At 41.8% G+C, this 25,112-nt stretch overlaps 1 protein-coding gene across 1 annotated transcript in view; it reads right to left on the minus strand.

Moving 5' to 3' along the window:
• Positions 1 to 617: 617 nt before the first annotated feature.
• Positions 618 to 25,112, minus strand: part of LOC123965102 (voltage-dependent T-type calcium channel subunit alpha-1I-like) — a gene marked incomplete at its 3' end in the record, with an annotated part of 43,785 nt that continues 19,290 nt past the window's right edge. Inside the window, exons 8-27 of the mRNA XM_046041666.1 lie at positions 24,175 to 24,292; positions 23,910 to 24,065; positions 22,916 to 23,006; positions 21,810 to 21,964; positions 20,728 to 21,441; positions 20,046 to 20,146; positions 18,854 to 18,977; positions 18,635 to 18,703; positions 15,919 to 16,097; positions 15,402 to 15,528; positions 14,866 to 14,991; positions 14,671 to 14,760; positions 14,317 to 14,509; positions 13,406 to 13,557; positions 12,222 to 12,331; positions 9,267 to 9,400; positions 8,839 to 8,909; positions 4,164 to 4,242; positions 2,810 to 2,931; positions 618 to 1,133 (exon numbers count right to left, since the gene is read on the minus strand). Coding sequence (XP_045897622.1) covers positions 618 to 1,133; positions 2,810 to 2,931; positions 4,164 to 4,242; positions 8,839 to 8,909; positions 9,267 to 9,400; positions 12,222 to 12,331; positions 13,406 to 13,557; positions 14,317 to 14,509; positions 14,671 to 14,760; positions 14,866 to 14,991; positions 15,402 to 15,528; positions 15,919 to 16,097; positions 18,635 to 18,703; positions 18,854 to 18,977; positions 20,046 to 20,146; positions 20,728 to 21,441; positions 21,810 to 21,964; positions 22,916 to 23,006; positions 23,910 to 24,065; positions 24,175 to 24,292 — 3,427 coding nt within the window. The remainder of the gene's footprint in view (positions 1,134 to 2,809; positions 2,932 to 4,163; positions 4,243 to 8,838; positions 8,910 to 9,266; positions 9,401 to 12,221; positions 12,332 to 13,405; positions 13,558 to 14,316; positions 14,510 to 14,670; positions 14,761 to 14,865; positions 14,992 to 15,401; positions 15,529 to 15,918; positions 16,098 to 18,634; positions 18,704 to 18,853; positions 18,978 to 20,045; positions 20,147 to 20,727; positions 21,442 to 21,809; positions 21,965 to 22,915; positions 23,007 to 23,909; positions 24,066 to 24,174; positions 24,293 to 25,112) is intronic.

The raw sequence follows: 25,112 nt of genomic DNA on the forward strand, positions 1-25,112 counted from the left end.
TCCACGTAAAGGGACCTGCAGTGTAGATAGAAATGTCTCATTCTAAGGTAATAAAAATATTATGTAAGGTCTTTATATACCACGGATATTGTTATATATTATTATATATATTATTATTATTATGTATTATATATTATATTGTATTTCTGTCAATCCTAAATACAACACAATGAACCTTTAACAAATATCGCACAATAACTGCAGCAGGCCATATTGTGATTTCGGTAAGATTTTATTTAATTGTTCAGCACTAGTAAACACTGCGGGAAGGTTTTGATAGTATTTAGGCAACTTATCCCCATTGCGGGCAAAAAACAGTTGCACAGACACAGACTGTCATTTCAGCAGAAACTGCTGGCTGCTGTTGATGTTGCTCTGCAGTTTACTTGCTTACAATGCGCTGCGTTACACAACGGTTGCACTGTTTTAAAGGACCAAACATGAGCTGAGCTACAACTGGGTTAAATGTGGGAAGTAAAAAAAACTGATCAGAAATGGATCTAAATCAATGAGGATCTGATTTTGGTATAGCCAACACGGATACAAATACACACGCGCACCCCCACCCCCACCCCCACACACATACAAGCGCCACACATAAAAAATAGGCCTTTCACACTATCAGGAAACAAACATGAGAATATTGGCACTGCACACACAGAAATACACACACTCACTTGTGCTGGTGAGTACAGGGTCCGGCTAGAGTCACGGAAGTTGTACGCTCCAGGGTGCGCAGTGGCTGCTGCATGTCGCATCTTCCTCATGCTTTCTCCCTTCTCTCCTCTCGCGCCTCCTCTTTCCTTTCCCCCTGCTGTGCCTCCAGGCCCTGAACCAGCCACGACTAGTCCCTTGTCCATCCTCGCACCCCCGCAGCCGGGGGCGCCCATGCAACAGAGGGTGCCCTGGGCCAGCTCCAGCTCAATTTCTGCATCCATCTCCGCCTCCTCTTGGGCCTCCTTGTTGGAGTCGTCCAGGTGCTTCATCAGCACAGCGACTACCACGTTGATGAGCACAAACTGGGCGGTGAGCACGAAGGAGACAAAGTACATGGGCGATATAAACTGAAGGCTAGGATTGCAGGCATAGTCCACGTCGGTGTTGTGGTCTGGTGGGCACTCCCGCAATGTGTCCTGGTGTCGTAAAGGCAGAAGATGAGCAAAAGGGCCGCGTGAAAGAGACAAAACAGGGTAGCAATCAGGAGTTGTTTTTTGGACAAAGCTATGTCAAGATACAGGAAGCAGACAAAATCACAGGATCACCTTAACATATATGAGATCTAATACAGCAGCCCTGCAAGAAATACAATGTTTTCATCTTTCAACAGTTAATTTTTGATGGGTGAAAGGTTAGTGTCAGAGTTAGAGTGGTGAAGATATAGTTATTTGGTAATTTATGAGGCCATGGTTTTGTGTTGTTTTTGAACTGGATTGGATTTTACTGAAAGAAATGGCGCACAGTATTGTTTACATTGTACATTGTTAAGCAACAATGGAAAAGTCCTTATTTTACAACTGATGGTGGCAAAAATGCAGAGAAAAAGACAAGTCAAGACTGGTATTTACGCAAACATTTGAGGTAATAACAGAATGCATCATGCTCATGTTAACAAGGCTCTTTGTATTCATGACAAGTTGTACCATGGTACTTGCATCATCATACACTTTGTATTGTTTTGCTTCAATGCAAACCAACATTTTTTTTGTGGTTTTTCCACTCTGGTTAACATGCACACCGCGGAGTTCAGTCAGAGCAGAACCAAAGTGACAAGTGTTTTCTGGAGGAAGTACACATATCTCACCCTGGCTGTGGCCACACATAACAATTTTAGCCCTCTGAGCTGGAGCTGGTCTTTTCTGTCTAATTTGGCATGACATTTACACACTGTGCTCCTTCACACAACATCTCCCTTCTCTGCCATCACCCCCTTTCCATCTTATGTCTTTACATATTCTTATTCTTTCTCCTTCCAAATCTTCATTTGCTCTCAGTCAGTCAGCTTCTTCTACGCCCACCCCCCCCACCCCCCCTTTCCTTCCCTTAGAAATCATAATAAGTGGTCACTTCTTTTAACCCCCTTCCCATCCTCTCAGCCTCCCTCTTATTACAGTTCGCTGGAGTCTCCTTTTCTCCCCACTGCCCTCTTACCTATCCTCCACTCCCTCATTATTCCTCTCTTTTCTATCGTCACTGCGTGACTAATTACCACTCTGCCTCATCTGCTTCTTAAAACACAAAAGCAGGTCTACCTCTCTCACAGCGCAGGTAGTAATTTGATGGCTAAAATGACAGAGATTTACACCGAGAGGTAGCTTCTGCGGCCCGCTGGTTTGTTTCATGGCCCGCTACCATCCACACTACCTGTATCCAGTGTGTGTTTAATGATCCACGGCTGACATGCTCCAGCATAATCTCTATTCCGCTCGCAGCCTAGGTGTCTGGAGGAGTGGTCATAGCTGCTGGTGGTAGTAGATGTGTGTTCTGGGGCCATTTTTGTTTTGCATGTGTATTTGTGTGTGTCTTTGTACAATGAGGCACAGTCACTCCCCTGGCCATCAGTAAGGAAATCTGTGCTCCCGGTGCTGAGCAAGCACATTTTCTTTTCATCACCAAGAATCACTAGAGTGGAAGATAGGATGCATGAGTGAAATAGAGGAGTTTGTCAATTGTGTCTCTCAGGCCATCTTCACCATCGTTTTCTCTAGTTCTGTATTTATTCCTTCTAAAACACAAACTTAAGTTACGTTGTATGAAGCTTGTTTATTACCCTGTGTATTTTGCACACTATGTTTTGAATATCACTTCGTACCTTCATTATTCCATTCCAGTTGTCGCCCGTGGAGACTTGAAACAAGGTAAGGAAGGCCATGCCAAAGTTCTCAAAGGTAGCGTGACGACTCATACCCTCACAGGGGTAGTCTGCATTGCAAACTGAGGATGAGAGTAAGGTGGGTGGATGAAGGGTAGACAAGAAGTTATCGGGTCACAGATAAGAAAGAGGTGAAAATGGAACAGGAAGGGATCAGGGATAACAAAAGAAGAAGAGACGTGTCATTACTCTCAAAAAAAACAGCAGGGGCATGCACAGTTTTTGTGGCTAAGCTGCCTGGTTGACTGTCCAAACAAGCCAACTCAGTGTAGATACAGTTTGTTATCAAATCAGCAGCAATGTGACCAAACACTCTATTTGTCTTTCTGCTTTTATCCCCATAATAATCTCTGGAATGTCCTCAAGAAAGACACACTTGCATTTCCCTCTAATCCTTTCTTCTGCCAAGCCCCAACAGGAAGCAATGTTGCCACTGGCTGCGGCTGCTGCACACAAGGGAAATGTGACAGTTGGGAAGATATATCTTCCAACTTCAATGTGGATATTTTAGGATAGTTCATATGTATCAGAATACTGGAGAGTGGGCTGATTCCCTAATGGCTGTCTGACTGCCGGAGCGAGAACTGATGAAAAGGAAAACATGAAGGAGATTTTCATGATAAAGTTAATACAAGTCCTCATGCTTTTACCATAATGAGTGCACGAAAAAACATTGACATACAGACAAATACAAACAGTATAAATATGATTATAGGATGAATCCAACTAGTGAAAGAGCATATTGTACACACATCATCGCTCTAAGTGTGCCACATATATAATGGTGCAAATTTTGTTACAGTACATTCCAAATAATACAGTTTCTCAAACGCTTTAAGTTACGCTTTGAGATCAAAGAGTAACCCATACACTGTAAAAGGAAAATCTGTCCATAACCCTTGAATTAATTCAAGGGTTTTGAATCATTAAGAATAATTTATGAAGGTCCACAGGAAGCTGGAGTCTTTTTAGTATTTATCTCATCACACTGACCTAAATATTCACATGTTTCACAATAAATACTCATGTATCAATAAAGTCTCAACATCTTTGATTTTGTCTTTACTGGTGCAGTAGCAAGTGTCCCTTAATATAATATACAGTATATAGATATGTAGATAGATATCTATATATATCTCACAGCCTTGGTTGTTAAGTCTTTAGAAGACTCCTTTGTTTGTAAATGATAGTTGTTAATCATTTTCTTAACTTTGTTTATACTTAAAGTGTACATATAGAACAAAAAAAGAGGTCGTGGCAGAATCCTTTGTAGCATCGAGACCGGTGCACTTACCAAGTTCTCCAAAAAGCTCTACTCCTAAGGCGGCGTAGATGAAAAACAGCAGCATGAAGAGCAGGCCCAGGTTACCCACCTGCAACAAACACACACACACACACATAGGAGAACTTCTTACCATGCTTACGTGCACAAACCATTTGACAGCATTCTAACATCTGTAACAACTAATTACTTCCTAAACAGCATTGCGACTAGGATATATGCTCTGGCTAAGTTATGTACTCATTTTCTAATGTACAAGACTTTTTTTCTGGGGAAGAGCAATAAAAAGCGCTATCCCTATTTGGCACTTAAACATAGAATCAATACAAAACAAAGATCTTTGAACAACAAAAATATCAAGAAGTCATTGCTAACGGGACCTGAGATATATCAGCTATAGTCTTGCTTGCTTGAATGTAAGTCAACCGAAAAAGTGAATATTGTTAAACACTGCTATTGGACAAATTAGCAGGAAATACAAGGAGTAATAATGGGTTTGCATTAAAAATGTCACATAGGACCCCAACTTGCTTCTACCATGTCGCTCCCATACCCTGCTTAGTTCTGCAAACCATGGCACAACTTCCTCTGAGACTTTTGAAACAACTGAACCCCTGATGCTGTTATGAATTTTGGAGTTTGGGGGTTTGGGACTTGGCTCGGTTCCACCACAAAACAGCCTTCTGCTACCACAAATGGATGGTGATGATGATATTGCACGGTAAACACTCAGGAAACCATCGAATCCCATTACAAGGATACAAAACCTAGACTCCTATTCACTGTCTTTAACACTCTGTTAGCAACACTGCTCCACTGGGAATGAGGAAAGGCAATGAAAAATGTACTATAATTATACTCCATGTGTTCTGAAGAGAGGTTTAGATCGCTTCACCTGTTTTTCTGGGAGAAACGTACTTGCAATATGCTGTTTACTCGAGTTCAATCTAGGAACAATGCATCAACCTTATGGCAATTACAGAGCTTATTCTAAAGAGATTACACATATGCAGCAATGCAAATTAAGTTTATTAAAAGAAATGATGTTGAGATACTTGTCGCAGAGGCATTTTGGCTCTGTTCAAAGCAGTGTTTGGATGGGCTACAATGATGCCTAGCTGTAAAGGAAAAATCATGGTAAAAATACATGGTTTGGAGGAAAAAAAGAGGAGCCGAGTGAAGCGATTGTGATTGAATTTAGGTAACATTAAATTGAAGTACAATGGGATTTCTGAGCAAAAGCATTTCTAGCTAAATAAAATCTTGCATTTATTAGAAGCACCTCTCTTATACTCAAGGTTTAAATATCTTTGTTTATGTGTCTGCTCCTCTCCTTTGGAATTCGCCACAATGATAATTCATCTTGGGAAATCAGCAAATCTGTAAGTATACTCCAGTATTTACATTTTAATGCTTAATGAAATAGCTGCAAGAGGCGGTGAAAAAAGACAAAAATATATACGCATGCATATATCACAAGATAAATGTTAAGCAGCATCTACATTATAAAACTGTTACAGTTTACTTTTGATGTAGACAAACTTTACAGTCTGAGGAGTCCCTTTGGAGTGAAAGTAATGGCCAATTACCATACAGCCTTTCATTTATGAGTGCTGTAATAATTCTACATGTGTTCTGGGGTTGCCTCAAGTACATCTCTAAGTTAGTGCTAGTCTGCCTTGTGTGCCTAACAAATATCTGCTTCATAACTGCCTGAGTCTATGTGGGATCCAGGATACGGATGAATGAACTTTTGAGAAAGACAAGTTTTACCAGGAGGGACTCAATGCTGTATTGTATGCATATATGTGTAACAACACGTACCCTCTATGGGATGAAAATAAGTAGGGCTGTACTGAATGTCTTTTTGTTTTCACATTCAAAGCTTCTATTGAGGTTTTCAAATGAAGCTTTGAATTTCTGTTGTCATATTTTATGATGTCATCGGATTAAATGAGTTAGTCTTTTTTACAAGAGCAGGCAGAATGAGTAGCATTTGTCGGCCGCTGTTTGCAAACATACGACTCAAAGTTGAGCCTATACAGAGGGAGAGAGAGAAAAAGATGGACAGAGAGAGCACAGCGGCGGGTGAGCTAGCTTGAGAGTGAATGAGGAGAGCGAGAAACAAAATGCATCACTGAGAACAAGTAGAGTTATTTTGTGATTGTTTCATGGCAGTTACATTCTAAAGCACAAATAACATGGCCACAATGCTGCAAAATCCTGCAGGAAGGAGCCACATTGCTGGACTTTATGTGTGCTCGCATTTGCGTGTAGCTCAGCCCAGCCCAAACACACACACACCTAACAGAGAGCACAGGACACTGACGCAGACAGTGATGTAATACGACCTTATACACTGTGCGCTGCAGAATGATTAGACATACGTGTCTAACTTGAAATTTGAATGTCAACTTTATGAATGAAGCTTAGAACTATTCGGTACAGCCCTAAAAATAAGCAGGAGCTTTACTATTTGTTTGAAATAGTTTTTGCACAAATGTCCCAAGATTTTGTTCTCTTTTATTATTTTAACCATTTATTTTGAAAAAGACAGCGACCAACATTATATCTATTTTTAAAGATGCATACAAATAGTTTCACATTCTGACACCTTCCTAAAGAAAAAAATGGCATTTTATATGGTGTCCACATCTGCCTAAGGCTGTTCTGGGGGTTTCTCGGCCATTCCCAGAGAAGAGATAAAACAACTGGCTCGACTTTAGTGGCAACATGATATAGCCTATCAGTGTTAATGAATGGTGAGTTGGAGCCATTCTGCATCAGCTGGGTAGGAGGGGATAATAGAGGATGCTTGTGGGTAAAATCGCTTTGTTTTATGGCTTCTTTGTAAAAACAAACCATAAAAATGTATTTCTCTTAACATGTCAATTAACTAATTAAACGTATTTAGCCATTTTGTGTACCCATATGGATCACTCATTACATCTCCATGCCCTGTCATAGCATATTAAATATATAAACTGCTTGTGGAACCACATCATGTTTATCTCAGGAATTAACATTCTATCAAACATCTGTCCCTGTGTGCCATGATGACATTATTCATATCCCTTGCTTTTTTTATACCACTAGCAGTATCTTTTCCTGGTCCTTTGTTCAACTGTATCCCAAAGCCTTTGTTAAAATGCCAATATAGCCCTCAATATCATATGTGATGCATTAAAGAAATGTTGGCAGCTTGCCATTTTATTTTCACAGTGAAATATAGCGTAATACTGCCCCAGGTTATTCTCTCGCCAGGTGTAAGGCTTTCACTCTCTTTCAGTACCTCAATATGCACACACACCCATACATACAGAGAGTGAGACCTCCTGGAAGTGTTTAATTAGCCCTAGTTTTAATTACCTCCCCTGGCGCCCTTGGGACGGAGCAAAGGGCTCCGTGTTAATGAGAGGGGGATCAATAGACAAGGAATCTGTTCTCCCTCACTTCTGCCCGCCCTCCTTTCACCACACCACCTGTTTCCCTCTTATTGCTTCATCTTATTTTTGATGGTCTGTGTCTGGACTGTGTGCGTGTGACGGTCTGCCTGCATGTCCATAAATGAGGCTGTACACCCATCTTTGCACCTAACCTGTCTGTCTGGACAAGTGCCTTTCTTTAAAGGAGATAAAGGATATCACCTATCTACGCTCTTGCCGAGAGTTGGATAAGAGGATTGATACCACTCTGTATGGTAAATAAAACAGAAGATGTAGCTGAAGCCAGCTAGCTAAGTTGTTATACATACCATTTTGTAAGAATTAAACCAGTGAGATATAAGATATTAGGTAGTGACTTTTAGAGGTGTCAGTAGGCAGATTTTGTTACCTTAGAACAGAGCTCCTGTTTCCCCCTCTTTCCAGTCTTGATGTTAAGCTAAGCGCCTGCTTGCTACATATATACAAGATTGTGCAGATATGAGAAGGCCATGAAACATCTCAACTAATTATTTGCATATAAGTATAACTCCAAAAAACTATAGCTTTAAGTTTTCACACTTAATGTAATAAGGATGTCATAGTTCAAACTAATGCTCTAAGAAAGACACCAGCGTAGTGGGAAGCTTTAAGCAAAGGTTATCGATTATTAAACATTGGGTCACTGATGAAGACATGATTCTGAGGCAGCACATGAAAAAACAAGATTATGCTGCAAAGCAAACAGACACTATTTCCAGTTAGTAACAATAGCAAACATGCATTCATGAATTTTCTAGGCAGTTAAACATTCAGTAACACTGAAATGGTTTCGACACTCGGACGGCCTAGAAAATGTCTGACTCTGTGGACATTTCACCACCAAATGAACTGCGGACTGGTTTTAAGAAGCCCCCGCTGTTTCTAGCACACTGTGATTGCAGTGGGGAGTCCGGGTACTCTCCATGGCACTGAAAGTGAAAACAAGACAAAGCACACAAAGCGGGTGTGTGCGCATGTGTGTGCCAGTCTACTAGTCTGTTACAGGAATGAGTCATCTATTAGAGTTGCATACAGACCAATAGAGAAAGAGAAGGAGTGTGGGGGGTATACCACCCTGGCTATTGACTGAAAATAGCAAACTCTCTCTTTGGGAGTGTGCAGTGTGTGTCTGTGAGGGAAAAAAAGGGAGAGACAGTGTGTGTGTGTGTGTGTGTGTGTGTGTGTGTGTGTGTGTGTGTGTGTGTGTGTGTGCGTCTACGTACCTGAGGCAGGGCTTGGACCACCGTATCCAAAAGGGCTCTCATTCCTGTCGCCATCTTCAGCAGCTTCAGCACTGTGTGTGTGCGTGTGTGAGAGAGAGATTTTAAATGTGGGAATTTAGGGGGAAATCCCTCAGGTTCAATTGCAAACTAAATGGGAAACATTAAACTGTGTAAAGGTCAGTTCTTAATTTATACCCTGTGTAACACACGCACATACATGTGGGTAAACACAAAACCCATTTAGACATTAGCTACTATGCTACAGCTAACTGACCTGTAAAAGTTGTTTATAGTTTCATCTGTTATGTTGGCACACCAGCAAGACCAAATCATTATTCAACCTCACTGAAAGGATTTACAGGAAGCGCCACTGGGATAGGACTTGTGAGTGAGAGTGTGTGTATTTCACATATGTGTAAAATATCTACCTCGTGCTATTCTCAGTACTCTCATGATCCGGATGATTGTGGGGTTGATGGGCAGTGCAGCGCTGATCTCAATCTCCTCCAGGGTGATACCCATCACCGACAGAAGCACAATGGCAAGGTCCAACTGGTTCCACCTAGCACAAGCACACACACACACACACACACACACACACACACACACACACACACACTTCTGTGATGGAGGAAGGTGCACAAAGGCAATGCATCACATATGCAAAGTGAATATGAACACAAATGCACTGCAATATTAGCATAGTGCATACATGTTTTATGTACATGTTTAGAATAAGTCACAGTTCCAAAATACAACTGTTCACTTGTTGGCTCCTACTCCAGGCTGTCTGAGGCATTCTGTGCCTTACAACATAAGGAGGTTTGTAGTTAATGATCAGTTACCTTTCAACACATTACTCTCCTTTAAGATCTACACATTTCTATTAGTGATGCTAGAGTGCCTCATCCCTGAAAGCCTTTAATAAATCCATCATGTGCAGCAAAATGCTTGTCAGACAATTTCTTTTTAAGGCTTGAAGACAGATGGGGAACAGATGTTGCCAAATCAGATGAATATGGTCGGAAATCATAATATGAAGCCACCATAGTCATTGCGATGCCTGACTGAAGGGCAAGTATTTTGACCTGATGTAACTAAACGACTTTTGCAAGCTTCCCGGGACGTTTATTCTTTATCACCTCAGACATCCGCTTCAGGTGGTATTGTAGTCCTCATTTATCCTCTGACTTTTTTGGAAAAGATTGAACGAATGCGCATCTTTTGTGAAATCATCTGTGTGAGTTTTTATGGAAAATGATAAATCAGAGGCACATCTGATCTGAGATCACATAGCAAGGCACCCAGAGTGCTAAAACATTTGGCACTGCCAGTTCATTTGTCAGAACGCTCGCCAAAAAGCTCTCATTCAAAACGCAGATGACAACAGTGCTGCCCATGATTCATTATCCGCACGCACATGATCATGTTTTCCTCTGTTTTTCAGGGCCTGTCTGACTCTTTGTTCATGTTTTTGTTCCGGTCTTACCCACCTTTTCACAGTGGCAAAAGATGGTACATCTTCCACTATGATTGCAGCAACACAGCCTGAGGACGGCAGCTGCCTTTGTTCATATGTTCATATTTACACACACACACACACACACATACACAGTATATATATATATATATATATACACACACATATATATGTGTGTGTATGTGTGTATATCTATGTATATACTGTATATATATGTTCTTTAATCACTTAAACACAAAGTCACAGAAACAATTGAGTACACCTGTCAATCAGTGAAAGGTTGAATGAAATGTGTGCTGGACCTGGCACACATACGCACATACACCTGCAAACTTACAGAACATGGTTGCACATGTGGCACTGTGTTTCTGTGTTACCTGCTACTCCATTAACCCAGTTCTAAAGCTGGCCTGATAGTCACCTCAACCTATAAATCATACTATGCACAATGACTGCTCACGGCTGTTGCTGACACTACATAAAAAGAGACAAAGTGCCAGCTGATAACCGCGTGATAAATTCTCTCTATATCCGCCCATCTCTTTCTCATTTCATCACTCATTTGTCCTCGTCCCTTTTTGTCTTTGATCAGTCCTGCTTCCTGCTTCCCCTCCTATATATTATCTGTCTTTTCCCTATCTCTCCATCTCTCTCTCTTCCTCTGCCACCGCATCTCTCTCACTCTAACCCTTTCTCCTTATCTCCTCTCTCTATCCCCTAACTAAAATAGGTCAATGAAATTAAACTACCATCAGTGTAATATAAGCTCCCAAATCTGTTTCTGCCTTTAATTAGACACCACATATCCCTAACATCAGCCTCACCATGCACATTTGGGTGAGTGACAAATCAATTAATCTGGGTCCTGAGTGAATGAATGTGGGAGTGTTGCCAATGGCAGTCAAACAAAGGTGAGTAGAGTAAGCTGGAGAAATGGAAAGCGCAGAAGTATCACATGCAGAGAACTATTTTGTTTTGTAAAGCAGATTGATGCTGTGGCTTAACAGTTTCTTTCTTTTTAACCAGTCCTCTATTATTTCCCCCAATCAATTATTATAATAAATGTGATTATCACAACCATTTAAAAAGCTTTATTGACTGCAAATGAATTATATTTTATACTTACATTATGGAATGATTTGATGGTGCCCCAAGAACGCTAAATACTATAAAGAAAACTGTAACCTCCCGCCTCTTCCTGTGATAATGAGGACATTTCAGTAGGTTGTCGTTGACAGAACTGATCATGTGTGATCATTGTCATGAAATCTGTGTAGTCTGGTGTGGTATGGTTTTGTCAACCTAATAGCAGAACGCCTCAGATGTATTTCAACATATTTCATAATCCTCTATATCGTCAAAGCTGTTATTCCCTACTCCATTTATAATGATCAAAGCAAAAGGCGTATTTGTGCAGCCATTACACTTGAACTAAATAACTGCTTATTATTTATATTATATGTTAAATCAAAAGATTATGGGATGTGCGTAGAGCCCTGACAGTTGTTTAAATATATCATTTTTTCTATTCAGGTCAGTCATAAGAGACTGAAAAAAAAACACAGGGTGATAATGTGATTTTTGGTGACATAATTTTATAATATAAAGCAGATTTTCAAAGGTGTGCTTTCAGGCAAGACACTAAAGAGGCCAAAGGAAAAGCTGATTGACGATCATCATGCTGTTTCCCTTCAGGTACAGTACAGTTTACCTCTGGAGAGCAGATTAACAAATCCCACAGTGGACAGAGGAGTTTAGCAATGCCACCAAGCCGTCTTGTATTAGAATTATACATTTGCACAATGTGCTACAAATGAGCACAGATACACTTACATGCGGAAAAGAAGGGAAACACTCTCACACACAATCACACTGCCAACACACATATGAACACACACTGTACCTTTCTTTGAAGAAGCGGCGAAAGCCGAAGGCGATGAGTTTGAGTACTGATTCCAGCACAAAAGTGGAGGTGAAGAAGTAGTTGCAGTACTTCAGGGCAAGATCCAGAGACTGGAAAGAGAGAGTAGAAAAGGGGCATGTGTGTGTTTGTGTGTGTGTGTGTGTGTGCGCGCGTGTGCAATTGGGTAGGGCGGAGAATCAGCGGTATCAGCAGGGAGAAACTGTAGAACTGGAATTGCTCCCATTGTTTGCAGAGTAAAAATAAAGCATGCCAGAGGCAAAAACAGACCACCTTCCATTCATAGCACCACACACTCTCACACATTATGTCCCTTAACAAACACACATGTTTAAGCTAAATTGTATTCTCACACCATTCAAATATTCCAGAGGCAAGGATGTTTTCATTGTCTTAAACATCCAGTCCAGCTTCCTGTTACTGCACAGACTGGAGATTACTTTGCTTGGCTGTTTTCTCCTTTTCATAAATAGAGCTCTATCGCCTAACAAGTGGGAGGCTGCCAAATGTCAGAACCAATAGCTGACAAATACAGCCAAGACCTGTGATATTTATCTGATGCTCGGTCAGTTTGAGAAAGCTTGCTCCATTTTAAAGGTCAAGCGAGCATCTTATCTCAAGGATAATCACTCTTCTCCCCCTCACAGAAATGCTATCAGGCTTTTGAACCTCCATTCATCACACATGAATGGACGGATGTGTCTACTGTACAGCTAACACCAGTCTGATATCAGCCCCCATCAAATCAGCAGTGCAATCATAGCACCTATGTATGGACTGCAGCTACTCACAACACACGCTACAGGGCCTGGACACAGTTCCATGGTGGTTGACCAGTCAGTGGTATCACTGTGTCTTTTTAAGAAGCTAGGAGAAGTGAAGGCGTTATGTAAGAGCTGTACAGCCACAAAGACAGACTTTAAGTTAGACTGCATAAAAACCCAGCGTAAGTTCTTCCTACTGAGATGGAGCTTGTAGGAGTCTGTCTTTGTCCATATTTTGCTTCAGGGGACATCAGAGTTTCACAGATCTCTAATTACTCACATAAATGCAAGAATGCAGGACGCTTCCCCCATTTATCACACACCAATTTGTTCTTACACTCCTATACAACCACCACATGCACACATGAGTATTTGCACACACAGGTAAACACTCCTCCTTACGCGAGGTTGACTGTAGTGCTCTAAGGACATGGTGATGACGTTGATGCAGATGATGAAGGTAATGATGAGGTCCAGGTAGTGGTTTGTGCACAGTGTGTGGATCATCAGACGTATGTGGCCATAGCTGGCATAGTAGGGCAGCTTTTGGGCTTCTGTTGGTAGAGAAATATATCAGTGAAGCTTTGAAAACATCTGTATTTGTATCTGATGAGAGGGATTTTCTGATGTTGGGGTTATTTCTAAAAAGTTAAATATAATAATAATCAGTTAAATAAAGTATAACATGTTCTCTGCAGTGATATAAAACATGGGTGATATATAGAGATTATTCAAACCTTCAGGCTATTACAAATATAACTTATAGCTAAATCCAAACACATTGCTCCTGTTACTACTTGAAATGTACAGAACAGATAATCCCCCCCAGGGAAGACTTGTGCTCGGAAATGCAAAATTTGAAAGTTCTGACGTGGAATCACTTTCAACAGATAATATTCTCAAATTGCACAGCATTTCAGCAAATCTGACACTTTCTGTTTGTGTGTTTATATCGTCTGTCTGTCTCTATTTCCATCTCTCTTTCTTCCTACAGCACAGATTTCCATCAGTGTTGATCAGAGCTCTACATGCTAATAGTGATAAAGTGATTCTTGTAATGTTGTGTCATAGTAACAATAGGGGTTGAGTGAGCAATTCCTTGTTTTCAGGCATTTTGTGTTTTGCATCATTATATCTGGTTGTTTTATAAGTTTCCCATCTGATTGTACCCATTGTTACTCTATAATTCTCTTCCTGCCTCTTCTTTCTTACTGTACCCCTCCTTTGCATTACCCCTTTTTTTTTATTTCTCTTCCACATACTCCCTTCTTAGCCTTTTTTGCAATCCCTCTCCCGTCATTCCTCTCTCTTACTTCTCCTCTTCTTTTCCATGCGCCGCTGACGCTTCTCCTCGCGCCTCTTGGCCTCCTCCACCTCCTGGTGCTGACGGCACTTGTGGAAGTTCTCCACCACCACGCCGACAAACATGTTGAGGACAAAGAAGCTAACGATGAGGAGGAAGGAGATGAAATACAGCAGCATCCATGGGTTGTTGTTTGTCACCGGCTGGGGTTGAAGCGGTGTGATGGGATTAGAGATAAAATCATGTGAAAGAAGGAGGTAAGAAACAAAACAGGGATGAGAGGGAAGAAAGAAAATGATTTAGCCAGATAGAAGATTCTGTATAAAGAAAAACTGTTGTTGTTGCACAGCTTATAGGGTTGTACCTGTTGGTCCACACCCACAGCATCCAGGCCGTGATACATGATGTTGACCCAGCCGTCCTTGGAGGCGAGTACAAACAGGGACATCAGAGCCTGGACAACAGCGGGCAGAGAACGTAAAGATTATGTTCTGTTACACATTCCTATGACGAACATATTGCACACCAGATAGGCGGATGACACACATGTGACACTAACCTGTCCAAGGTTGTCAAAGTTGTACTTATGGTGGACCCACTTGTAGTTGGCTTGCAGACAGTCAGACTTGTTGGTGATATTTTTGACATCAGGACCGAAGCAGTAGAAGAACTTGCCTTTAAACAGCTGTCAGTAGAAGAACAATGACACCAAGCTTTTGATGCCGTCTGACTACTTGTATAAAACAGGGAAATAAGCCTTCGTAGGCCCCTCCAATGAGATGAAAGCGTGCTCCTGACTGAAATAATGAGCTGGTCAAAGCTGAAAATGTTGTGCCGTGATGAAAGAAGTAGGAGGACAATGAGAGTTTACTTGCCTAAAGAAAGAAATGCATGTGCATGTTTATTTCAAAGCTATTTAGAAGAAAATAGAGAGAAAGAATCATAGTTTTTTTTTTAATTAGTAACGGGCAGGAAACCATAGCACTCACAAATAGACTGGGTTATTTACAACAATTTCTGTCCATACAATAACCTTGACTAAATAATGAATGCAAGCAGTTTCTATCATTAAAACAACTCTTCCCTGTTTCCTACCTGTACCCCAAGAATGCCAAAGATGATGAAGAATGCACAGCAGATGAGGACAATGTTGCCAATGGGCTTGAGGGAGGTGATGAGGGTCTCCACCACCAGCTTCAGACCTGGAGCTCTGCTAATCACCCTGAAGAGGCGAGACGGGTAAGAAGTAAATAAGAAAAACGGAATAAACATAGATGGAGTAAAAAAATGGAAGTTTATAAAAAGTAAATTTTGTATAAAAAGTATTTCTGTGTATCATGGACAACATGATGTATTATTGCTCCATTTTAAATCTTAAAAATTCCACCAATAAGCTTAAAGCCTGTACCGCTTGTATATATTTGATTAATCATGATTACATTTTCTGCCTGCTGTTGAGTTAACAGTGAGTTATTGTTAAATACGTTTGCAAATAGATTTTAAACTGTGTGGGAACAGAACATTGCTCTTGAGTCCGAACATGATAATCAGCAGATGAAATGACATACAAAAACAGCAAAAACTTTTTTTTATTGCAGGACTTTGTCCATACCTGAGTGGACGCAATGTTCTGAGCAGCCTGAGTACTCTAAGCACACCCAGGATCTTGGCCCCACCCGCCATGGACACGACAATGTCAATTAAAGACACAAAAACCAGGAAGCCGTCCAGAATGTTCCAGCTGCTCCGCAGATAGGCCTGTTCCCCCACATACAGACCCATGGAGACCACCTGACCAGAAAAAAAGAGGCAAAGCAACATATTAGCCCCTTGACGCCTGATTTATTTACAATTATAAAAGAAAATTAATTATTTGTGCTTTCATTTGCTTTCAAGCTGATGCTAAACTAAGTGGATATTGTTACTTTGTCTATACATAGAATAGATATATTTATTATTATGTTATTATATATTTTATAATTCAGGTATGATGCAAATTTGCTACAACAGGCATAAACGAGAAACCAGTGCTTGCAAAAGGTCCCTAGGTAGGTATCAAATATGCACAAACTGGCATTGGGGGAATGTATACCCTATCTCATCTGCAGTCTGAAAGAAAACAGTGGGATGCAAATTTGCAACAATCTGTGTTAAGGGATTAAAACATGGACTACACTTGCCACGTGGCAACTTAAAACATAATTACAAGACATTTGGATATATTTATTGTCAAACCATTTGACTTCACACCTCTGTGATTTCAAGAGTGAGGGATGGTTATTATTAGGACTGAAACAAGTTATCGATTAAATCGATAAAATCGATTCATAAAATGCTTCGACACAAATTCTTTGCATCGATGCTTCATTTAATCCATGTAACTTTACAGCACAGTGTTTCACACGGACATTTATTACTGTCGCACATCACGTTTACGCTGTGAACGTGACCTGATTATAATGGAGCTGTTTGCAAAGTAGAGGAAGAGAGAGAAAATAGCGAGGGACAAAGAAGAAAGTGTCCAAAGTATGGGATTATTTCAAGCTAAAGAAAAGTTACCATCCGTCCATCGTAAAACAAACCTATGTCGCCTCGGCAACAGCACGACGGCACCTTAACAGAAAGCAGCCTGTGTTCTGCCAGCGGACCACAGACAAGGTAACAGCAACTTTAGCATTTAACTGAAATCATGATTGATTGTTGAGTTGAAGCCAAAGTAAGCTGCAGTCCTCAGCTGTAAATGTACACGTGCGTTTGTTGTTCCCCATTTTTGGACCGAGAGTTGTAACCTCACAGTCATGAGTTAACTGGGTGTCGTGGAGCTGCACCTTTTAGCTCACCTGCAGCTCACTCTGTAGCTCAGACAATCCCTGCTACCTGCGTGTACTAATCCATCCTCTCACCCAAATTCTTTGTCTTTATAATCCCCTCCTGTAGTGTTTGTGACCCACTGTCACCGATCAGTTACATAGTGTGAACGCCACAAAGATTTCAAGACTGCCGTCATATGACGGCAAGTTGTGTGAACGGCACGGCCATCGGCCGACGCTGAAAAGCAGCTTTCTGGTTGTTGGTCTGCTGTTTGCTGTATGACACACTATGAATTTCTGAAAGGACTAATAAATATCTATCACCTATAAACGTGCACAGCTGAAGCCCTAGTTATTATATAGGAATTGCAATCCATATACACACAGCTGGATTTTGTGTTTTGCTAAACAGCACTGGGAGCATCATCATTTGAAGCTGTTTGCCATGTATTCCGGTAAAGCTTCAGAGGTACTGCGGGGAGCTTAGCATGCAAACATATCAAGATGGTTGAGAGATCAGCACCTGGCAAACATCTTAGGTCTGAATGCCAAAAAGTAACCTGGCCGCAATGCCAAAAAGTACTAAACTTCCAAGTATGAACTGAGTTCACAATTCCGCTTATATATTTACGTACAAGCTGAGAAATAATAACTGGAAATTGCATTGCTTATTCATATAACAACAATCATTAGAACTACTTTTTGGAGGATGCTACACTGTGTCCGAAGCTGCCTCCTAAAATAATACTCTAAAAACTTCAGCACCAACTGCTGTGCTGTGCTTTTTATGTAGCTGCATATAGTACATTGCTTTCTCAAACTCAGTGGTGGAGCCTTACAGAGAGATTAATGCTACACAAACAAACACACATCAACACACATTACAGAGATACACAAGGCTCAGACAGACAGAAACACCGAGGGAGACATGTACGGCTCGGCCAGGGGGCTGACAAGTCTGCAGCTCCTTGACGGGCTGTGATTGGTTAATAATTGATTGTGGGAGTGCATAATTGATGGCCCACTTGTGCCAAAGCCTTTTGCAGAGAATACAGAGACAGTGGAAGGAAGGGAGGGAGAGAGGGTGAGAAAATAAAAGAAAGGAAGGATGGGAAAGATTAAGAGTCCGAAAAAAACCAGACTGATGAGAACAGAGAGCCCCTAAGGAAGTGGAAAACGCAAACTTAAAAAAGAAGCAGTCAACATTGGAGAGGACAGGAGGAAGAAGAGAGTGTGGGGGAGTGCTGGAGATGGACCGCATCCACAAGAGAAGACTAGCCACTAATTAATGACATTGCTTAATTGCTCTATTCTCTAAAGGAACAAGGGAATTGCCGAGAAAGGATGGTAAGGAAGGGGTTGGGCTGTGGCAGCACTGAGGCGAAGTCAATTCAGAGAGGGAGACAAACAGGGAGACACGGGTGGAGAAAGACAAAAAAGATGCCTCTGTGTAGTGCCTGCACACACTACACTTAGGACGCATTGGGAGTAATTGAGAGATGGGCTGTAAAATGTTACCTTGAGTGTCATCTCGCTGACAAAGATGGCAGTAAAGATGTAGTTGGAGATGGTGAGAAAGACTCTTTCCTGAGCAGACAAACAGGAGGAGGGAGAGAGAGGTTGACTGTTAGAAAGAGGAGATGGGTCAATAGTAAAACCTAACTTACTGCACCTTTTAGGTAATGTAATTGAATTTGTCCTAAGATAACACAAGAAGCTACCGCACAAAAGATTTACCAGGCTGCCCTGTAGTATCTTGGGCCTCTCCAGAGCTACTGTGATGCAGTTGGAGAAGATGAAGGCCAACACCACATAGTCAAATAGCTTATGGGCTATGATGGACTGGCACATCTGTCTGAACCTGGAGGAGAAGGGGAGGAGAGGAGGAATGAGTTGAAGATGAAGAAAGCAAACTAAAGGCAAAAAGACAAATTTAAATAGCCATTCCAATTGTTATCAAGCCAAAAAAGAGGGTGACAAAATGTAGGGGGAACATAGAGGTAAGGCCAGGCTCTGCCCAAACACAATTTATAGATGCATATCTATCCAATCAGAACGAGGGCCAAGTTCCCTGACAGTGAACAGGAGATCCCTCGCATCTTGGTGAGTAAATAGCCTCATTCAGCCCCTGTTTACATCCCTCTTAATTCAAAACAAATTACATTAACAACACTCTCAGAATCACAAGACCCCCGAGTACAGTGCTCTGCTGGGAGAACAGAGAGATAAGAACAAAAGAGAGAGAGAGAGACAGAAAGAGATAAGACATGTAAATCCTTAATATGCATTTCAAAATTTTGCATGTGACTCTGCCAAAAAGCAATTAAATATCTTTGCTGCGGTGTTTAATAGAACGGATGAAAAGAAACATAATTAATCGAATAGGAGAGGCACTGTGTATTTATTCTTAAGTATTTTGGAACAAGCATGGAGATATTCAAATGACTTTTATTTAAAAAAAAAAAAACTCAACTATGTCTGTTCAAACCCTGCCTCTGCAGTTTGTAACACAACACGACTACAAGTTAATGCAGGATTTAATGACTTGCCTATCGTATTACATTACCCCCTGAGGCCTTTTTCTTGCTCTCCAACAGGAAGAGAGAGGGTAGAACATATCCCTTTGTTATTTAGAAGGTGGCGATCAATACTCTAATGTAGTCCTTCTCTGAGGAAGCTCGGCAACCTGTCCCTCCTATTGTTGAGGGAACAGAATCCGCCCACCCATCCTTGGTATTGTTGTGATGTGATACATCCCGTGGCCAACAGACAATGTTTGAACGAGAAGCTGTTGACACTTTGGCTGCAAAACAGCGCAAACCAACAAAATTTTGACGCAGACAACCACAGCATCATTAAATGCGCCGCATACACCGGATTTGACTAAATAAAAGGGAAGAAGAAGCAGCGAGGAATAAAGGTGACTCACTTGTTCTGTGGGGAGAACAGGAAGACAGACCAGTCCTCTCTGGTCTCACACCAGTCCGGTCTGTACGCTTCCAACATCTTCTGGATGCGGAAACACAAGCTCTGCGGCAAAGAACACGCACAGACATGTCAACGCACACGATGGCACGCGCGAGCATAGCCCATACACCGTGCACAGTATATCATCATGCCCTAAACACTTCTATAGCAACAGCTCGGAGCATCTTCCAACATTACCATCTGTATAGCTCTCTCCCCCGCTGTCTAAATAGTCCTTTCTAATTAACCTTGTTTCTCTCTTACACAGACTTGTTTACAAAGAAAACAATGGGTCTCCCATGAGGCCCAGGTGATAAGGAGTGCAGGCTTTATACAAAGTACTTGAAATCCTACACAAGAGAGCAGGAGATTATTGCATGTGTAAAATCTTGTACTTTAACACAAAAGCTAATGGTTCAGTTACTAAGAATCACAAGGCTAGATTGTGTTACTTTGTTCTTTTTAGATGTAGTTACATACTGTCTTAGGGATGCTTATCTGCATCTGTGGAATTGGACTGTGTATCACAGGAAAGTCATATGATTGCATAAGCTTACTTCACTTACTCACCAGGCTTTTTCTAATGCTATTAACGTTTAATTCCCTCCCTCTCTCCCTCCCACACGCACTCAACAGTCACTTACATAGTCAATGTCATCATCCAGATCCTCCCGGTCCTTGCTGCGTGTGTTAACCTGGGGGAAGACTTCAGCCATCATTTGGCCCTGGGGGTTCGCCCCTCCAGCCTGCTCAGTCGGGTGTCTAGGAGGGGGTTGGAGAAGCTGAGACAGAGGAGTCTTCCCATTGCAGTCTTGGTGTACCCCTCCTAAGCCACCCAGACTGTCTATCCCTCCCGAGAAGCTCTTCTTCCTGTGGTGAGCATGGAGCGTCATCGGCCGCAGCGGGTGGTGTGGCGGCAGCGGAGGGTGCTGGGGTCCTGGGACCTGCAGCATGTGGGGCAGCTCTAGCGATAGAGCCCTGCGGTCCCTCCTGGGTACAAAGTGGCCCGGCAGCATAGGATGGGGAAGGTGACGAGGGCGTGGAGCAACAGCAGGAGGAGAGAGGAGAGACTCCTCTTCATCTGGGTGGACATGGTGGTGGAGGTGGCGGTGTGGGGATGAAGAGGCACGGGGACCCCGGATGCGAAGGCTTCCTCCAACCACTCCTCCAAGACCTCCCAAGTCGTAGCCATAGAAGGGCCTTGCAGAGGTGGGGGTGAAGGATGGACTAGCGGAGGGAGAGGAGGAGGAGCAAGGGCGGCATCCTCCCAGGCTGCTCCAGCTGGAACGACGGGCCCACAAGCCCTGCGGATGGGGAGGCAGTGGGCGGCCCCAGTTGTGGTAACCTCGACCTGGATACTGAGACAGAAGAGAGAAAGAGAGGTTTCTTTCATCTGCTGTGATTCTGAGCCACACTGTGTCTGGATCTGCCCTGGCAGTCTGGGTTACTGCCAAAGATAAACATAACTGATCCACTGACCACACACATGTCATGATAACATAATGAAGAAGCATATAACTATGTAATCATATGCTACTTATTACATGATGAAACTTGAAAATACCTCTGTGACAGCAGTCCATACCTTCATTTGAAAATTACCAATATTACTTTCATGCTCTTTCAGTCATGTCAAAACATAATGATTGGTCTGTCAACCACCAAAAGTTAACAAACAGCAGCAATGTCTTTTTTTCAGCTTCTCTCTTCAGTCCTTTTGACATACCCCAACCCTCTGCTCCAGGTTGGCCCTGCCAAGGGAAATAACACTGTTCTTCCTGGAGCCGAGAGAAAAGGTCAACCTCTCTCCCGGAAACAGACCCGGGGGCGGTGGGGACAGGTCCAGGTGCCCATTAGGAGTTAGTGTACAGATCTTTGGGTCTGTAGGAAAGAGGCGAGTGGCGAGAGGAGGATGGAGGAATGGGAGAAGTGATGATAAAGGGAGCGGGGAAGAGACATAGGATGGATGAGAGGAGAAAAGACAGTATTAAAAAAGCCCTTCCCTCCCTCTCGTCAGTCCCTGCCATGCAAACAGAACTTGGCACTCCACCACTTTATGAACAAAATTATGTTATGGCCAGCTCAAATAGGCAGATGAGGGTTTAATTTACACAAAATCACCTTACAGGAGCCAGAGAGGAAGTTAAAATGGTGAAAGAAAGGAATATTTGCCAGTGTTTTGGCCATCTCTTTTGGTGGAATGAGTCTAGAGGAACCATTAACAGTCCAAAAGTGTTTTTTCAAGGTAAGCTGACATTTAAAAGGCACAGCTGGGCTCAGGAGGAGTGTGATCAGGCATCACCAGAGGCCTCCCTAATGTGCTGTTAAATGCTACTCTATCCTGTGTGATGCTTTGGCTGGTTCTTGGTGAGTTCACTTTTGCTATGCCTATAGGGAGAAGAGGGCAGAGGATGGAGAGGTGATGTCGGCTATGCATTATTTAACGTTTGTGCAGCTTATATTTCAGACAGGAAAAAAAGACGCATAGCAATGTTTGTTGTAGAAATCAGACAGGCAACGTGAATGAAACAATGCTATCTGGTATAATTCAGACAACAAAAACAGACCGTTTGTTTGGAAATGATAAAAGAAGTGAAGAGCCATTTAATTTAATGTTAAATGATCTTTGATAACATCATTTTACAGAGGTGTGGTTAGTTTAAAGTTGTTTGAGAGGGGACCCTTGTAAAATGTTATAATTGTGAAGTTGTAAATACACATGAACTGTTTCCTTGCAGCACCCCACATTTCTGGGGTGAAATGATCATACAAATACAGAGGTGGGAAGAAAATCAATCTCTAGTAAACAAAAAACGCTGTAAAGCAGCATACCTGATAGATGCAGAGAGTCTTTCTGCTTGTCATTTTCCTCAAAATTACAGGAAGACCTATCATCTTCAGAGTAAGAGCGGTTTGCATCGCCCTGTATTGGGGACAGCGGGAGAGCAAGAGAAAATGAAAGAGAGACACAGGGAGAAAATGATAGGGATGGGGGGCACGACAAGGAATATAAGACAGAAGATTAAAGAAGTAAGAGTAAGAAGCAGAAAGTGGGAGGAAAAATGGTCTAAAACACGAATGTCAATGTCAGAAATTCAGCTGTAACTCTGACACAAATCAGTGCTCACAAAGTTCTGAGGTTCAATATCCAATCTAGGGCTGTCGCGATAACTGCAAAATTGATATACCGCGTATTGGTAAAGACTACCATGGAGGATGGCAAGCACCGCAACAACCGCAATGTTCATACTGTACACTTCAGGGAGTGTTAAATTAATAAATGAGTGTTTCAAAAGTTCCACAACCGTAACAAGCTGTGTAACGCCTCAAGGATGGATCGCCATGGCCTGTACGTGACCCAACTTTAAACTCTGAAGCTGTAAGTGTTGCCGTGTTTTGTGTTGTTTTACTGTTTATTTTAAAGGTTAGCTAACTTGGCGCTTGCATATTGTGCGACTAATGTGGCTAGCACCCTCGGCGCTGTTGGACTAATGTTGTGATAACGTGTGTGTGCGCGCGTTGCTGCCGTATGTAAATTGACTTGATAGACATGCCCTGAAGGTAATGATATAGCTACGTCTGAAATGAATAAGGACGATACTTGTTTTTTCATTAATATCCATGCGTTTCTTTAAATTGTGGAACAAGATTATAACATGTTTCAATCCACAACAGTTGAATAACTTAACATATGACTCATTGTGTTACATCTTGTATCATGTTCTCAGCTTATAGCAAAACGAAACAAAACAAAGGACATGATTGGCTAGCATTTGTCTTTTGCTAAGTCCATACTTTTCCAATGCCTTAAATTAAGACAACTTACCTCAGCTTGGAAACCCTCAACCAAGATGGCAACCAGTAAATTGAAGAGCACATAGTTTCCAAATGTCATTAGAGCTACAAAGTAAAGAGCAGCGCAGGGCGAGGTGGATGCCATGCCATTGTACAGCACCATGTTCCAGTCCTCCTGAGTCAGAATCTACAGAAAATATACACACAAATATATAACAGCACATTTACTTGTGAAACTAAAGTGTTGAAAGGGTGTGGATGTGTATGTGTGTGTGTTTAAATTACTGTATTCTTACCTGAAAGACAGTGACGATAGCCCAGAGCAGGGAGTCAAAGTTCTTCCTGTCAGGCACCGTGTCTCCTGCCTCTGTTTTCAGACTGAACTTACAACCGAAGATATGCATTCCCAGGATACTGCAACACAAGAAGGGATTTCTCCTATAATTCAGCCACACATGCTGTCATTGTATAAGAGTATACTGCATTTATTTAGTTGAATTGTATGTTGAATTTAACTATGTCATGGGCTCTGTGCAGACAATGTGAAGACTTATGGGTTTAGGTACATGTACTCAAAATTAAAATAGATAGCATAATTATTATGAAAGAGATGATGTCTTCTCACACATGACTATGATCTAAATCTTAGCCTTAACACATACACACACACACATTTAAATAAAGACATTCATTCATTAAAAACTCTCTTTCCTTCTACCTACACTGGTCTGTTTGCTGTCGTCAAAAGACTGTGAAACCCAGACAATGCCATACATATTGTCATTCATCACTACTTTCTTTAAAGCAATTTATAGTGAGGCTTTAAAAGTCTTAACTGAGTGGTGCTGTACATTAATAGCCCACTAAAAGCAACAGTGGCTGGACGTATAGGCCAAATGCCACTTGCTCCGGCTAACATTAGCTGGCTAAAAGCTCTGATGCATCTGTTTTGGCTCACTTATGCTTGATTGCAGTGCTGCAGGGCAGCAGGAGTAAAGACGCTGGTTGGAAGGTACACACACACGCGCGCGCACACACACAAATGAAGTCAGAAAAATAAGTGGGACTTGGGTAATATCATGTAAAAATTATCCAAAATTAATACCATCGTCATTTAAGGGAAGTGGAGGGAAAACAAAGTAGGTAGGGTCTGTGTGTGTGTGTGTGTGTGTGTGTGTGTGTGTGTGTGTGTGTGTGTGCACTAAGGGGAGGTCACCAAGAGGAGATTTTAGGC

The sequence above is a fragment of the Micropterus dolomieu genome, unplaced genomic scaffold (genome assembly GCF_021292245.1).
Source record: "Micropterus dolomieu isolate WLL.071019.BEF.003 ecotype Adirondacks unplaced genomic scaffold, ASM2129224v1 contig_8667, whole genome shotgun sequence".
Taxonomy (NCBI): Eukaryota; Metazoa; Chordata; class Actinopteri; order Centrarchiformes; family Centrarchidae; genus Micropterus; species Micropterus dolomieu.